The following is a 15,953-nucleotide window of genomic DNA, read 5'->3' as shown; positions in this document are numbered from 1 at the left end:
GAGAAGCTGTGGCTGCCCCATCCCTGGCAGTGTTCAAGGCCAGGTTGGACACAGGGGCTTGGAGCAAGCTGCTCTAGTGGAAGGTGTCCCTGCCCGTGGCAGGGGTTGGAACTGGATGATCTTAAGGTCCTTTCCAACCCAAACCATTCCATGATTCTATGATCAGGAAAGAAAACCTTAACAACACCCTAGGGATCACACACTCTATTTTTCATGGCCTTTATTTGCAGTGAGTTGTCCACTTTTGCTTATAGGCAAGCTTCTCAAAGGTGGTGTCCCCAGCTGCTGGTTACACACCGCCAGCTGGAGACTGTGCCAACAAGAGGTTGTTCTGCTTCAAGCAAAGCCTGTTGGGTTAATTCAGAATCACAGCTACAGGCCACTGAAGCTAATCCAGCTGCACTGAAAGGGCTTAGAGATTATTCACACCATCCCTTCTGCTGGCAGAGCTTTCTGGGCAGGAACCTCCAGCATTAGAGCAACATCAAAGAGCTGGAAGGCAAAAAAAGCCTCCAATCCCCAAAGTCAACATCTTCACTCTTCAACAGGGCTGCGTTCACCCAACAAAACACCTACTTGAGGATGCTTTTCCTTACACTCAGAACTTATACAAAGCTTTGCTGGCCCTAATGTCTCTCTTGGCATTACAGCTCCCTCTTGGCATTTGAGTTTGAACTCAAAGTGAACACATATCTAAATCATTCATTTTGTGTTAGCACTTGGATTCCCAATTGTGGCAGGAGCTGCAGAGGCCATCCCAACAGAAATAACGCAACAGTCAAGTGGGAAATGTGCCACAAAGCAGAGAAGAGCCAATTCTCTTTCCTTGGGCACAGCTTACCAAGAGCCAGGCCTTGCAGAAGCTTTACTGATCTAAGCACACAGCAGCAGGCATTAGACCATAAGAGCCCATTTCAATTGCAGCTCAGTGGAGAAAGCAGCACTCAAGGTCAACTCATTAATTCATCACAGATGTCCCAGAATTCACCCACATGCCACACAATGAGTTTGTTCCTTATAGATAGCAAAAGGTAACAGCAGGGTTAATATCATCTGAAGAGGTCCCTGTTCCCAAGCCTCATGAAACATGTTAAATCACACCAATCCCTGAGGATTTCCCCCCTTCCTGCACTACCTGGCTCTCACTGGCACACGGAGGGTCTTTGGCTCCTATAACCAACAGCACAAACCAAACATCTGTTGAGGGCTCGGAAAGCAGAGCCTGACCTACAAAGCACATCTGAATTTCAAATGCACACAGGAGCCTCCTTCGTGGCTGAATGTGTTATTCAGGCATTTGATGAGCCGCTCGAGAAGAAAGGGAACATCCTCCTGTTTGTTTGATGATAGGCATGGGATTTTTCCAAAGCAATCCCCTCTGTTCCCAGCTAAGCACACAAGAGCTTTACAATGCACTTTCATGGTCAACAGAGAGCTAGAGGCCAGTTTCATAAGCTTCTAATGCCTCCTGCCCCAAGGCCAGCATCTCTGGAGGGATTCTTTTAATGTGGGTTCAGGGAACAAATTTACAGCCTGCTTTTTGCTCCCTACCTTCTAACATCATTTCTGTTTCAGGTGGTAGAAAGTCCCCCTGAATAATTCATCTGCTACTTTCATCTGTGCAAACCAGAACTATTCACCAATGTTTGTGTGCTTTAAGGAGATCTCTAGATGGCAAACATATGGTAAGGAGCAATGAGAGGCTCATCTCTGTTTTTATCTTCCAATAGAGAGAGATATTTATGCCCACTTCTCCTCACTGCTAACAACAGAAGCACAGCACCAGCATTCCAAGCCTGTCTGCCGTGGCGTAGGCAGCAGACAGACACGTTGAGGAGGATGCCCACCCCCTGCTGTACCAGTGGAATCCACAACTCACCTTCAAATCCCTGTGGATTATGGGTGTTTTACACTGGTGCAACCTGGCCACGGCTTCGCAGGTGTCGCAGAAGATCTGCAGGACCTCGGTCTCCGTGAAGCCCGTCTGCAGGCGCTGGTTCATGAGGTTCACCACCTGACCCCCTGAGCAAAACAGCACCAAGAGTCAGGGCAGGGACGGGGCTGGAACAAGGGAAACTCCAAGCAAAGCAAAGGCTGGCCTGGTCTAAGCCTCACTCCTAGCAGATCTCACTTGTCTTTGTCTGCTCCCCACACTGTGGCTGTGCAGTCGGTCCAAATGCCAAATTCACACCAAACCTTCCCCAGAGGCTTCTTATTCATCTTGTGTTGTTCTCATTTCCTCATCTAAATCCCAGGGGGTCTGCATATCTGGCAGGGGGTGTTGCATCTCATCTTGCCTTCGAACAAGAGCAGCAAGCCAGCTTCTAAGGCCCACAGTCACCTGGCTGTGCTAACACTCAGATGTGATTCTAAGCCACATCTTTCCCTTTCTTCTTCAAAAGAAGACTTCTTTTTGGCAGACTAGAGAAATAAACGGCTGAATATGGGGCATGCACAGCCCAAAGAGCAGTTTGCCACATATAAGAAAGAGAAGGGAGAAAGTGAGCAACTAAAATCCCCCGTACACGACCAAGCGGCTTGGCTAAAGTCACAGACTGACAAAGCAAACTTAAAATCCATCTGGAACAAGGGGAACTCCAGACAAACAAAAGCAAGTTTTCCTGAATGAGTCCGGAATTTGCCTCAGCTTTTAGGTTTTGTTGCTGTCAAGGCCTTTCCAAACCAGTCCAACTCTTCCCCTCTCAAAGCACCCTATATACACAGGTGAAAAATCTCCTTTCTGAACCCCTGGCAACGCAAAACTGCATCATTTCACACCACAAGCGTCAGAAAAAGTCATCTGCATGGGACAAAAGGAAAGCTCAGCCTAATAAACATCACAGCTGCGAACATTTCCCATTCCAAGCGAGCGCAGTTCTGCACACAAAGACACTGATTTGGTTTGGAAGCTGTTGGACACAAAAGGGAAAAACCAACACGTAACAGCAATTGCTGTGCTTCAGTCTGAATGCTGGAGACAGAGGCAGATGTGTGCTGAGCAGAGCATCTGGCAAAAGCAAACCATGGGAGAATCATGGAAGCAACCAGGCTGGAAAAGACCTTTCAGCTCATCCAGTCCAACCACTCTCCAGCACTGCCAAGGGCACCACTAACCCATGGCACTGAGGGCCTGGCCTACAAGAAACAACCACCTTACAGCTCTCCACCTTTCAGATGGAAGGAAACACCTTAGAAAGACACATTTTAGGTCATTGTGGCACAGAGGGGAGGCTGATGCAGCTGCAGGGAGTGCATTCTGGATTGCTATGGTTTGCACTTCCCTCCATCAAGAGCTCTGCAACCTGGAGCAGGGTAAGGATTTACTAGCACTGCCCAGGTCTGTTTTCTTACAGCTCTCCTTGTGATATTTAGGTTTAGGCCTGCAGAGAGCTTAGGTAATGATTCCTGCAGCAAAACTACACATAAGGCTCTTCCTTTTACCAGCAAACAAACTCAATGCAGTTAATCAAGACTCCTGCATCAAAATGAAGCAGCAAAGAGGTCATGGCAGAACACAAAGCTCTACCAGACACGTTTAAAGGCATTTTAGCATCCAGTTGTTCACGCTACAATACACCTGGCTTGTGCATGGTGCCATGAATTTCTATTTCCATCAGCTGCAACCATCCAAAAGCAGCCACAGACTTGTGAAGTCCCCTGGCCAAAACGTTGGTTTTGCTTAACACTATTCCTGTGAGACGCATTGGAACATGTTATTTTCCAAACACCACATCCTAGCCACAGGAGATCAAAGCTTTAGGACATCTGGAAAAGCCTGGAAGAGCCTGTCTGGCTAGAGACAGCCAAGCAAAAAGGTCAGAGGTAAGAGGAATACTTCTTGGCTTCATGTTATCCGTTTCGTGCTTCTTCCAGAACAATCCTAAGTCAGGCTGAAGTGGAAAAAAGCCTGCATTCTGATATAAAGTAAAGGAGAATTTCATTCCTTTGTAACAGCCACTCCCTGCGTGGATCAGCCTATGGAAAATAGCAATATATATACTTAAGGGTTGTCCTTCACAACAGAAAGGATTTAGGACCACCCTGGGCAGGGGCAAAGGCATGACCAATCCCATCAGCAAAGTCAACATCGCCTCTTCTCCACACCCAGTTTTAGCTTTGCTTTGCACAGCAGTTCCTTGGGAGCCAAGGAAGGGCCAGGCTTAGGAAGAGGTTTGGTTTTGTTACAGGAAGATGCTGTGCAAGTTTCCTGTAAGCACTGAAAAGGGGCAAATCCCCAAGGAACAACACTCACCTCGGCAGAAGTCCATCAGGATGAGCACTTCCCACACGTCCCCGCTGCTCACGGAGTTTATACTGGAATCAATGTATCCCACAATGTTCTTGTGGCCAGACAGATCCCGCTGTAAGACAGATAAACTCAAAGCCCAAGCCAGCCATGTAGAGTGAGCAACCTTTCTACCTGGCTCCTCTCCACTGGCCAGCTTTCCCAGCTCTTCAGGACAGGCACAACTCTGGATTAATCACCATAAGCGACTTAAACCTGAGGTCTGTCACTACCTGTTCTCCTTCCAGAAGCATTTGAGACAAACAGCAGAGAAACAGCCACAGATGGCTCAGGCCAAGCCACCTGGAGCTGCTCCTCCTTCCCACAGTGGGGAGAACAAGGAAGGTGCTTGTGGTGGTGATGTGGACATGTTGTGCTTGCTTTTCTCATTGCCTTCCACTCTTCTGCTGGTAAACAGTATCTCAGCTCTTCACATGCTCCAAAACCCCATTGGGCTAACAAACCTTAACTTTGGTTTTAGAGGAACCTTCAGTAATTCCGTGGATCAAAGCACAAGTTCTCAGACCAATGACTTATCCATGCCACATGCAGGGAAAAGCCATTTCTTTGGGATACCTCCTTCACACATCCAGCTTCACCAGTAAAAGATTCTGCTGGCCATGTTCTGCTCTAACACTGTAGAGTTAAAGTCAAGTTTAAAGGAATTCTTTATTGCACAGAAGCTAGGAAAGAAGGAAATATTCCCTTTTAGTTATGTACTGGTTTCTTCAAGACAAAGGTAAGTGCTTCTGATGGAAGCAAGCGGACCTGCCAAGTGAGAATACTCCTCACCCTCACCCTCCAGGTTAGCCACACGTTCCCCATCTCACATGAAGGAGACAGCAGCAAGCAAAACCCAAGTAAAGAAGCTTTGTGAGCACAGCTCAAAGCTTTGATGTAAGATCTAATCTCAACTTTTCCCACACAGCATTAGCCACAGTGACAACAAACCATGCCCAAAAGCTCCACTGCGCTATTGCCCAACTCCAGAAGTTCACTTTAAAGGTATTAACCCAATTTAAAGCTACTTCAAAACACAACCCCAGAACTGCTACAGGTAAGAGCTTCTGCTCTGAAGATCCTCTGCCCCAAACCTACACCTTGTGTTGTAAATGAGCAGAATCAGGATCTTAGATTTCATTCCCTGCCTCACAGCTGCTCTAAGTGTTCATCAGGATCTTTGAATACATCTTCAAAGGAGGCACTTTCCATGTCTACCAGGATACAAACAAGACTAAGCAAATCTGTGTGGATCATCTCAATTTCTTCTTTGTTTAGAGATGCTAAGTTGAAAACAACTATTAAAAATAGCTAAACTCCTTGTATCCAATAATCTAGAGACACATCTCAGTGCTTATTATAAATACCTCCCTGTTTCACATAGCCAGGCAGTAACCACCCCACAAACACTGTTTTAATCTATGAACCTCCTCAATACAGAGATAACCATCCCAACCCCAATGGCAGGAGCTATCAGGATACAAACTGATCTCAGGATGGAGGTCTCCCATGCATGCACTGATTGGAGTTCAGAGATGGTACATCAGCATCATCAGCCTTTTCGGATGAAGTCTAGAAGGGTGCACACTTTAGCCCTGACCTGAAGATTGTTAGACTGAAGTTTAACACCCCCTCTCAGCTCACCTCTTCAGCTCTTCCTTTTCCCAGGAAGTCATGGGGTTGACACAGGAGGTTTTTCCTCCCCTCATTTTCCTGAAATTCCCTCTGCTTTTTCACCTTCCATGTTATTCTTGTCCACTGAAACCATGTCCATTTTAAATAGGCCAATAAGAGATTTCCACAAAGCTGCTAACTCCAGGCGTTAGGTCTTTCCAAAAGCAAGCCAATTTTGCTATGACAACACACCTTTTGGGACAAGCTGCTACACAGATCACGGGCAGAACGTGACCAGGCTCTCACACCATCCCACACCCAGTCTGGGTGATGACTTACCATGATCTGGATCTCCCTTTTGCAGACCTGCAGGTCGTACTCGTTGTTGACGTACATGCGTTTGAGGGCACATTTCATCCCGTTGTTAGTCCTCACCAGAAACACTATTGCAAATCCACCTGGGGAAGACACAAATCAGCCTGTCCATTAGCAAAGAAACCTCATGGTCCTTGCCTCCAACCCTGCCTCCCGAAGAGGGAGGACACTCAGCAGCTACCAACCGAACACCCTCACATGTCCTTAGCTCCCACTCTTCCTAACTGATTATTTCTGGGAACTGAGAGGAATCCAAGGGGGAAAATCTTGAACTAATGGAAGCAAAGCTCACATTTAACATGACCCTAAACCCAAGCAATTACACTGGTTACTTGTCCTGCCAGACACTGCTCCATTAATTCCCATTATGAAGAAGAAAGCTGAACTATAAACAGCAGCGTTGCCTTGGACAGAAACCAGAGCTGCAGATCATCCACTGAATCACCTGTACTTAAAAGGCTCCCCATCTTTGGAAGCAAAGTCACATTCCAAAGCTGAGTTGAACAAGAAGCATTAGAAATCATTTCGCACCCATGGTTTGATGGCAGGGCTTTTAAGAAAGGCCAGAAGAACAAATCTCAAACCCCAACCAACCACAATTCATTCTGTGGGCATGGCTGGTGGCAATGTCAGGACTCCCGGGATGCTGCACTTGTTCAGGATGAAAGCTTTTTGTCTGATAGCAATGCATCAAAATCTCAGGGTTTTAGGCCTGGATAGACAGAGGAAAAGCTGATGCAGGTATTTAGGCATCAAAGTTTCCCACCTGGCTCCAGAGACTCAAATACATCCAAAGAGTCTCATGCATCCAAGAAGCGCTGCACAACAACACTGTCGATGCCGCAACCTAAGAGCGCTTCATCTGCTCTCTGTTACCTTATATTACAGCACGTATTTCTTTGATGCTTAAGGACTTCTAAAGTCCCGCTACACCAAAAGCTGCAGCTACAGACTGTAAAAAGCCAGTCACACCCCAAAGAATTCTCACTTTAAAAGTCTGAGCCCTTTGGAGAATCCCATTCTGCTGCCAGACACCATCAGGTAACAACACATACAGGGTTGTATTGGACATGGTTGTACATAATTATTACAAAGGGTTATTTAGCACTTTAACAGTATCTGAAGGGGGTCTATAGGGATGCTGGGGAGGGGCTCTTCATCAGGGACTGTAGTGACAGGACAAGGGGTAACGGGTTCAAACTGAAACAGGGGAAGTTTAGATTGGATCTAAGGAAGAAATTCTTTACTGTGAGGGTGGTGAGGCACTGGAATGGGTTGCCCAGGGAGGTTGTGAATGCTCCATCCCTGGTGGTGTTCGAGGCCAGGTTGGATGAGGCCTTGGGTGGCATGGTTTAGTGTGGGGTGTCCCTGCCCATGGCAGGGGGGCTGGAACTGGATGATCTTAAGGTCCTGTCCACCCCTGACTATTCTATGATTCTATAAATCATGTAAAATGGAACAAGTGAGAAAGCCGCGTTTGGGTAAAATTGAGGGTTAAAATAGGTTTAATTTGACAACTCCAGTCTTGCAGCAACCAATCCTTAAAGCTGTTCACAAATCAGCCACCAGAGCCTGAAGGCCCACTGAAGCTTTGACTAAAACTGGGGTTTACTTTTACCAAGAAAAGATCGGAAAAGAGCAAAGGACCAGACAACACTGCTGCGCTCAAAGGACAACCCTCCCCATCCCTTATCACACAGCTCTACAGCATCCCATTAGAGCCAAAATGATCACAGGAGTTCCAGATGCAGATCCCATGCCTGTCAGCACCAGAGCTTTAAACTAAAGTCGCTCTTAGCATACAAACCCCCTAGTTTTACACATCACAGTTGGCCATAGGAAGCAGACCAGGTTTGCCAAGGAAGCCCCACTGACTTTAAGGAGCAGAACTAACCCACAGCAGCCCCAGAGAAGTTGCAAAAGGATGCAACAGAGAGAATAAGAAGAAAGACAAACGAGGGGGTTTCTTGCAGTCTCAGTTATCATCAAAACTGGGCAATCACAACACTCTTTCCACTCTTTCTTTCATTGGAAGGCAAAACCCTCCTCTTAAGGGGTGCAGTTCCCTTCTCAGGGCTCCTCCTGCAAGGTCTGGAAGCCAGCAGGACACTGTACCTCTGTTGACACCACTCAGCAGAAGGAAACAGGAGCTGAGCAGCACAAAGAGCAATTCAATTGTCTTTAAACAGCAGATCCACTAAATTTAAGGCCCTCCTTCTTCAGCTTAAGTGGGACCAGTACCCAAGATCATCTGCTCATGTCTCATTAGCAAAGTGTTGGGCAAGGCACTTCTCCTCTAGTCTGGATGCTGGGCTGATGAACAAAGTCACTCCTGGCAGTGTTCCAGGCTGGACACAGGGGCTTGGAGCAAGCTGCTCTAGTGGAAGGTGTCCCTGCCCGTGGCAGGGGTTGGAGCTGGATGAGCTTTAAGGTCCCTTCCAACCCAAACCAGTCTGGGATTCCATGATCTTCAAAGCAGAAGCAGGAGCCAAATCCTTCAGGTGGAAGAGGATGCCTGCAACATTTGTAGAGTTGTCACAATAGGAAAGTCATAGGAAAATTACATAGGATCACAGAATAGGTAGGGTTGGAAAGGACCTTAAGATCATCCAGTTCCAACCCCCCTGCCACGGGCAGGGACACTTCACACTAAACCATGCCACCCAAGGCCTCATCCAACCTGGCCATGAACACCACCAAGGACGGAGCATTCACAACCTCCCTGGGCAACCCATTCCAGTGCCTCACCACCCTCTCAGGAAAGAATTTCTTCCTTAGACCCAATCTAAACTTCCCCTGTTTCAGTTTGAACCCGTTACCCCTTGTCCTGTCACTACAGTCCCTGATGGAGAGCCCCTCTCCAGCATTCTTGTAGCCCCCTTCAGACACTGGAAGCTGCTCTGAGGTCTCCACGCAGCTTCTCTTCTCCAGCCTGAACAGCCCCAACTTTCTCAGCCTGGCTCCATACAGGAGGTGCTCCAGTCCCCTGATCATCCTCGTGGCCTCCTCTGGACTTGTTCCAACAGTTCCATGTCCTTTTGATGTTGAGGACACCAGAACTGCACACAATGCTCCAAGTGAGGTCTCACGAGAGCAGAGTAGAGGGGCAGGATCACCTCCTTCGACCTGCTGGTCACGCTGCTCTTGATGCAGCCCAGGATACGGTTGCTTTCTGGGCTGCGAGCGCACACTGCAGCCGGCTCATGTTCAGTTTTTCATCGACCAGCACCCAAGGCTCTGTCCAACCTGGCCTTCCTTGTGCCCTTCTCTTCCTTACCTTTAACTCCTGCAAACTTCAGCTGACACCACACACGGAAGCGCTGCAAAATCATTCAACTTCTTTTGTCTGCAAATACACCTCCCCATTTGATTACTTCATTATTGAACTCCCACTGGCTGCAGATTAAAACATGACAACTTTGCTACTAGTAAAAGCAGCACGCTGCTCTGCAGAGAAAACAAGCATTGATTTCACCAGGGTGCACACAGCAGTTGTCACACAGCGATCTAGAGTAAGCCTTTGGAGAAGCAAAAACTGATGATCCACATCCACTCAAGAGAGGGTACAAAGTCTTGCTATCATGTAAAACTGCCCATGGCAGGGGGGTTGGAACTGGATGATCTTAAGGTCCTTTCCAACCTTAACTATTCTCCGATTCTATGGTTCTATGTGTCATCCGGTCTGATTGTCACAGTTAAAACAGAGCACAATATTCCTTATAAACTCCATTTACTGAGCCCAGTAAACTGTACCCAGAAAGGCACAACACAACCCCAGCCTGGTTTGGGTTGGAAGGGAGCTTAAAGCTCATCCAGTTCCAACCCCTGCCACAGGCAGGGACCCCTTCCACTGGAGCAGCTTGCTCCAAGCCCCTGTGTCCAACCTGGCCTTGAACACTGCCAGGGATGGGGCAGCCACAGCTTCTCTGGGCACCCTGTGCCAGTGCCTCAGCACCCTCACAGGGAAGAGCTTCTGCCTTATCTCCAACCTGAACTCCCCCTGTTTCAGTCTGAACCCACCACCCCTTGTCCTATCCCTACAGTCCTTGATGAAGAGCCCCTCTCCAGCATCCTTGTAGCCCCCTTCAGACACTGGAAGCTGCTCTGAGGTCTCCACGCAGCTTCTCTTCTCCAGAGTACCTCACTCCCCTCAGGTCGTCATTCCACATTTCAATCAGAGGAAGTGTGAAAAATCCCACCTTCATTTGAATTTCTCTGCATTTATTACACTTCCACTGCTAATTGGCTTCAGCACTCCCAGTTTTGCTGCAGAGAACAGGACTGCAGACAGTAAAACAGCAGGAGGATGAGGGAAAGGGATAGAGAAAGAGCACAAAGAACAGCAGCTTCTTGCCATCCTCCTCATACACAAATGGCTCTAGAAAGCTCTGGTGGCTTTTCAGTGCATCAAGCTGAAACTAAAACACTTACTTTAGCTTTTAACCCTCTTGTGAGAGCTGCTCCTCACTGGTTAACCCTTCCTCCTCGCACACCACCTAACTACAACATCACCACCTCCTCAGCCCCAAGGGCTGCTTTCAGCTTCCAGAGCCTCAGACCACAACCAATTTCTCCCTCATTATTCCAGTCCAACCCCCAACTTTGCAAAGCTGGGCAAAGTTGAAAGGAACCAGATCAAAAGCAAATTGACAACAATTACGCTGAAACACTGCCAGATGCACATTACGAGACCATTTACTTCTATTCTCAGTGAGCAGCAAGCAAGGCAACCCTTCCAACAGGCACAGGCTGCCAGCTCTAATGCTCTATGCCAGCTCCAGTACAACAGACACGCCAGGATTTGGGTAACTCCAATCCAACCAAGGTCAAGAGTTGCCTCAAGTGAAGTCAGATATAACTGTGCTACATGCAGCCAAGGAGGGGGGGTCACGCAAGGCAGAGCTTGGAAGCAAAGTGAGCTATGCACTGGGAACATCCTCTTTGCTGGTCGAACCTTGTTCCCAGCACACGTATGGAAAGCAGAAGTCAAGAGATGAGTCCAGGCTTTAGATGCAATGGAGCAAATAAATCCACAGTGGCAGGGGGTTGGAACTGGATTATTTAAGGTCCTTTCCAACCCAAACCATTCTAGGAGGCTACGATTACCATCAGGTCAGAGCCAGCAACAGCCATGGGTCTCTTGGGAAACAGCACTGCCTTCAGCACTCAGGAATGCATCTACCGCTACAACAGCGCACCACCACTTATCCTACCGCACACTTCTGCCCTGACTGCTGGTCTCGCTGACTGGCTTCAGGATAAGCTGAAATTAAACGGAGGTTCCAATGATGTCCAGTGAATGCAGATGCCAGAGCCATTTTCCACGCAGGCCCCTGGCAGCGGGCTGGCCAGCTTCCAGCACTGGGAGTTGTATTCTCAGCCCTTCTGTAATTTCAGCAGGATGCGGAACGCTCCACAGCCAGGTGAGCACTTCTAAAGGAGGTAAAAGCAGCCGCACGTGATCCCCTCTGCCACCTCTGAGCAAGGGAAGAAGATGGCACCCTGCTGCACTTGAGTGCCTGGAGTCCTCCCGCAGCCAGCACCACCCACCTGCAGACAGGCACAAGATGCTGCTTCCAAACAAGTGGCACTGATGCTGCGGTGAGGAAGTTCACAGGGAAACGGGTTGCTCCTTCCAGACCCTTTTGTGAGGAGCTCTTCCAGAGCTGCCTTTCACTGCTGAACATACAAGTTAGCCAAGGTCAGTGCGTGCTGCAGCACCAGAGCCACACACCTTTGTCCCCAATGGACGCCGCACACCTTCATCCCGCATGGACGCCGCACACGTTCATCCTTGGATGGACACAGCTGCCCTCCCACACACCCCAGGTCTTCCAGAGCAACAAATCCACCTTGTCCTGGGATGGCACCATTACTGGCAGTGGTAAGGAACCATCAGAAATCGCTTGTCCTGAGAACCCCCTTCCTGCCCACACCATTACTGTGTTTTCACCATCACTTACTCAGCTCTTTGACCTGCATTTAAGTCCTGCTCCAATGCTTCAAGCACATCCTATCAGGTAAGTATGTAAACACAGGGAAGGAAACAAGGTATTCCTGAAGGCAGGATTTGTGCCTGCCAGACAACAGGCCCCCATAAGAAGAACAGAAGCTTGTTTTGCTCATGCTGAGTCAAAATAAACCAAGTTTGAGTGGAACCAGTGCTTGAAGCACCAGCTCAACAGACCGCTTCACCCAAGTTAATCATAGTCCAGAAGAGGACGGGCTGGCCTCTGCCCTGTACACACAGAGTAAAGCAGGCTGGATTTCACAGCATCTGCAGGACCTTCTCACAGCCACCAGTGTCCCCAAAACACCCTCACTCTGTGTGTTATCCTGCTGTGCTGATCACCACCCTCTACAGGAGACAGCAGGTACGCTAACAAACCAGAACCAGCATCTCCCTTTAAAATCCACCCTGGAAGCACCTCTCAGAGACCTTAAGTGCTCTTTGCAGAGGTGGGAATGAGACATGCTGATCTTCCAGCTGCGTGCTTGAGCTCTGCAATCACAGCTACAAAAACATCTCCACCACTTGGATGCGTCTCCTCCCTGCAAACACTGTCAAGCTTTGCCTTAGATCGCATCGCTCTTTCCACCTCCCCAGGGCTATGCTGAATAACCCAGAAGCAGCCCAGGTTTGAGGAGGAGGAATTGCTCCCCTTATCAGTTAAGCTATTCAAATCATTGGGCTTGAAAGAGCCAAGCGCCAAATCATCAATTCCCACATAAAAGAAACCAGAAAAATCACTTCTTCGTTTCGGATTTGCTCCATGCCCTTCTACAAACAACCGCACGTTATCAGGAGTTCCCAGAGTTCCTGATCAACCTTCTGGATGCCACTAAAAACTCCATTCTCCAGGGGTGAAATTCCTTTCTGAGCTGGACTAACAATGCACGTGCTTTCCCACTAAACTGTTCCCAGCTTTCTGGGGTTCAGTTCTATCTCCTCCACCTTGAAGCTGAGGGCCAGCCAAGTGCTTTCCGGATGTCCGCAACAACTGCCCATGGAATACTGAGCCCCCAGGGCCAGCCAACAGGGCATTTTAAGCTCCAGCTGCACACTAGCACCAGGCACAGAGCCACTCCTCATTTGCACCACTGGAATACTTCCTGATCCTTATCCATCAAGAATGAGGTCATACTTTGCCTTATCTCCCAAGCTACAAGAACTTCCGTAGCATTTACTTTTCCTAAGTACAAGGGGCAGCCTCATTCCACTTTTTATTCCCCACCCTTCCCAAGTCAGGATGCTGTGATCCACTTACAGGCAAATCGTTATCAATTCCCTTGCACGGGGTGTCTGCAGCTCACCATTCCCAAAACAGACTTCCCAGCACTTATTTCTCCCCACAGTCATAGCCACAACCAGCCAACGCAGACACTGCACGTTACCCATCCCTGGGCACCATCTCCTGGCAACATCAGCACCATTTTCACTGTGATGCTGTGCTGAGAAAGCCACCTTGCACCTCAGACACCTCTCTCCAGCTGGCATAACATGACATTGAACAAAAAATAAGGTTTTCCCTAGCTGTATATACACCATAATCATCCCTTCCAACCCAAACCATTCTAGAATATGATTCTGGATGATAAAGCACCAAAATATCAGGACATGGTCCTTTATGCTCCATCCCTGGCAGTGTTCAAGGCCAGGTTGGACAGAGCCTTGGGTGACATGGTTTAGTGGGAAGTGTTCCTGCCCACGGCAGGGGTTGGAACTGGATTATCTTAAGGTCCTTTCCAACCCTAACCATTCTATGACTCTATGGTTTCAAAGGACAGAGATGGCTTCAGCAAACCTCAACTCTGGAGTCACCTATTCTCCATCACAAAGGAAGAAGGCCAAGGAAAGCACTTTGGGTGAGGTTAAGCAATACAATAATGTGGTATTATTCTAGCTAACAGCCAAGTGCAGCTAGTGTTAGCATTGAGCTCTGCAAACAGGAGGAAAAAGCATCCACATGTGCCAGTGCTTCTCTCCCACAGCTCTGAGCACCAGTTCTCAACAAAGGTGCAGGAATAGCCCAGTCTCAGCATTCCCAACCAAGGATGGACAAGTGACTTATCTGTAGGACAGGCAAAAACCATCCATGTGCCTTGGGACTTGCTCCTCGGACCACACTGGGGCTGTTGAGATCTTCACAACCACTCCCTGTAACAGCTAAAAGGCATCACTGTGCATCTCAGCGTGAGTCTTGCTGTTAAGAGGATCCTTGCCTGGCAGCTCTTATAAAACACACCATACTCAGCCCCAAGAACACAGCAACCTCCCTTAGTGACCATGTCTCTTGGGTTACCCTCCCCACAGGCAAATATTTGCTGGGTAACTTTTATACAGGCTTTTTCTTTGAATTATAGCTCCCTCAGTCAGCTCTGATGGGCATGAGGATTACAGGGCTATTTTGGTTGCTATTAATCTGCACTAATATATTCTTTCTGCTATCTTTTATTCCCCTCTTCCATTGCAGGATATTACTGCAGCATAACTGCTAAAAAACATAGGATTCCAAATGCCAATTTTCCCCTTTTGACGAAACTTCTCCATCACTTCTGAGCTCTGTGTTTCCAGGGCAGGATATCTCACCCCAAAGTAAGTTTTCTGTTCTAATATTACCCCTTTTATTACCAAATACACCCAGAAGCTGGGATCAATACTGTGAAGTGCTCTGCTTTGATGTCTAACAAGGAATTGGAACCATCAGGATCATTGCACGTTGGTTTTTTCTGCCTTATGAAGCACCTACAACAGCTTTAGACAAAGATGTCAGCATTAACACCTTTACAGGAAAATATAGCAACTCCCTCAAGATTTGCTTTTTCAAGTGGTTGGAGGTTTAATTAAGAAGCCAAAGTAATGAGGCAGACTTTGCATTAGGGCTGTAACACCCAAGATCACAGCTCTATCAAAGACAACGCTGGTACCATCTATTTACCGAGTCCAACCTGGAACGTTACCTCTGCTCCCACTTCCTTGAGGTGGAGCTTGTCATAAGCACAAGCAATTTGCAAGTAAATCTTCTGTTCTTTAAATCATGGTCTTCAAAAGGGTGCTGCTAGGGTAGGAAAACCTGCAGTTAACAGAAAAGGCAAAGAAGAAAGCTGCCCAAAGACCACGTGGGTCAGTGGGACAGCACACTGCTCACAGCACTATGAAGCAAAGGCCCTGCTCACGCAGCTCATGTCCCCGAGCTCTGCAGCCTGCCTCCAGAAAGCAAATCTCTGCTGCAAAGGCACCAGAAAAGACCCTTCAAACCACAGCATCTCATAGTAAAGATATAGATATCTATATATATAGAGAGATATATAAAGATATAGCAAGTCATCCTAACAGGATGGGACTACAGGTTTACCCTCTCATTACATTTGGGGTATGGCACCACACATTTCCAACAGGAAGAAACCCTTTTGGAGGTTTCCCAGGTATCACAAAGGGCCCTGACTGTTGCCAAGGATCCAGTCTTAAAGTGAACATTAGCTCTGCTCCTCACCAGCTTGCTTTGGTTTGGTGAAAGATTAACGCCTGACAGAGTCAAAGAGCATTTCCTACACACTCTGCTTTCCAGAAGGCAGTAGGAGTAGCTACTATAAAGCCTGGATGCAAAGGGCACTTCAGTTTTACCCAAGTGAAGACACCAGCCTTGCTGCAGTTAAACTGGTAACTGCAGGATCACTA

The 15,953-nt window shown here is 47.9% G+C and overlaps 1 protein-coding gene across 4 annotated transcripts in view; it reads right to left on the bottom strand.

The window, feature by feature from the left end:
• Positions 1 to 15,953, bottom strand: part of AAK1 (AP2 associated kinase 1) — a 77,364-nt gene that overhangs the window by 46,139 nt on the left and 15,272 nt on the right. For all 4 annotated transcript variants that reach the window (XM_080634338.1, XM_080634335.1, XM_080634336.1 and 1 more), the window contains exons 2-4: positions 6,239 to 6,357; positions 4,253 to 4,361; positions 1,880 to 2,022 (exon numbers count right to left, since the gene is read on the bottom strand). In XM_080634338.1, the coding sequence (XP_080490464.1) occupies positions 1,880 to 2,022; positions 4,253 to 4,361; positions 6,239 to 6,357 (371 nt within the window). The remainder of the gene's footprint in view (positions 1 to 1,879; positions 2,023 to 4,252; positions 4,362 to 6,238; positions 6,358 to 15,953) is intronic.

Source organism: Psittacula echo, assembly GCF_963264785.1.
Source record: "Psittacula echo genome assembly, chromosome: 25".
Lineage (NCBI taxonomy): Eukaryota > Metazoa > Chordata > Aves > Psittaciformes > Psittacidae > Psittacula > Psittacula echo.
This window is presented reverse-complemented; position numbering and strand designations above follow the sequence as displayed.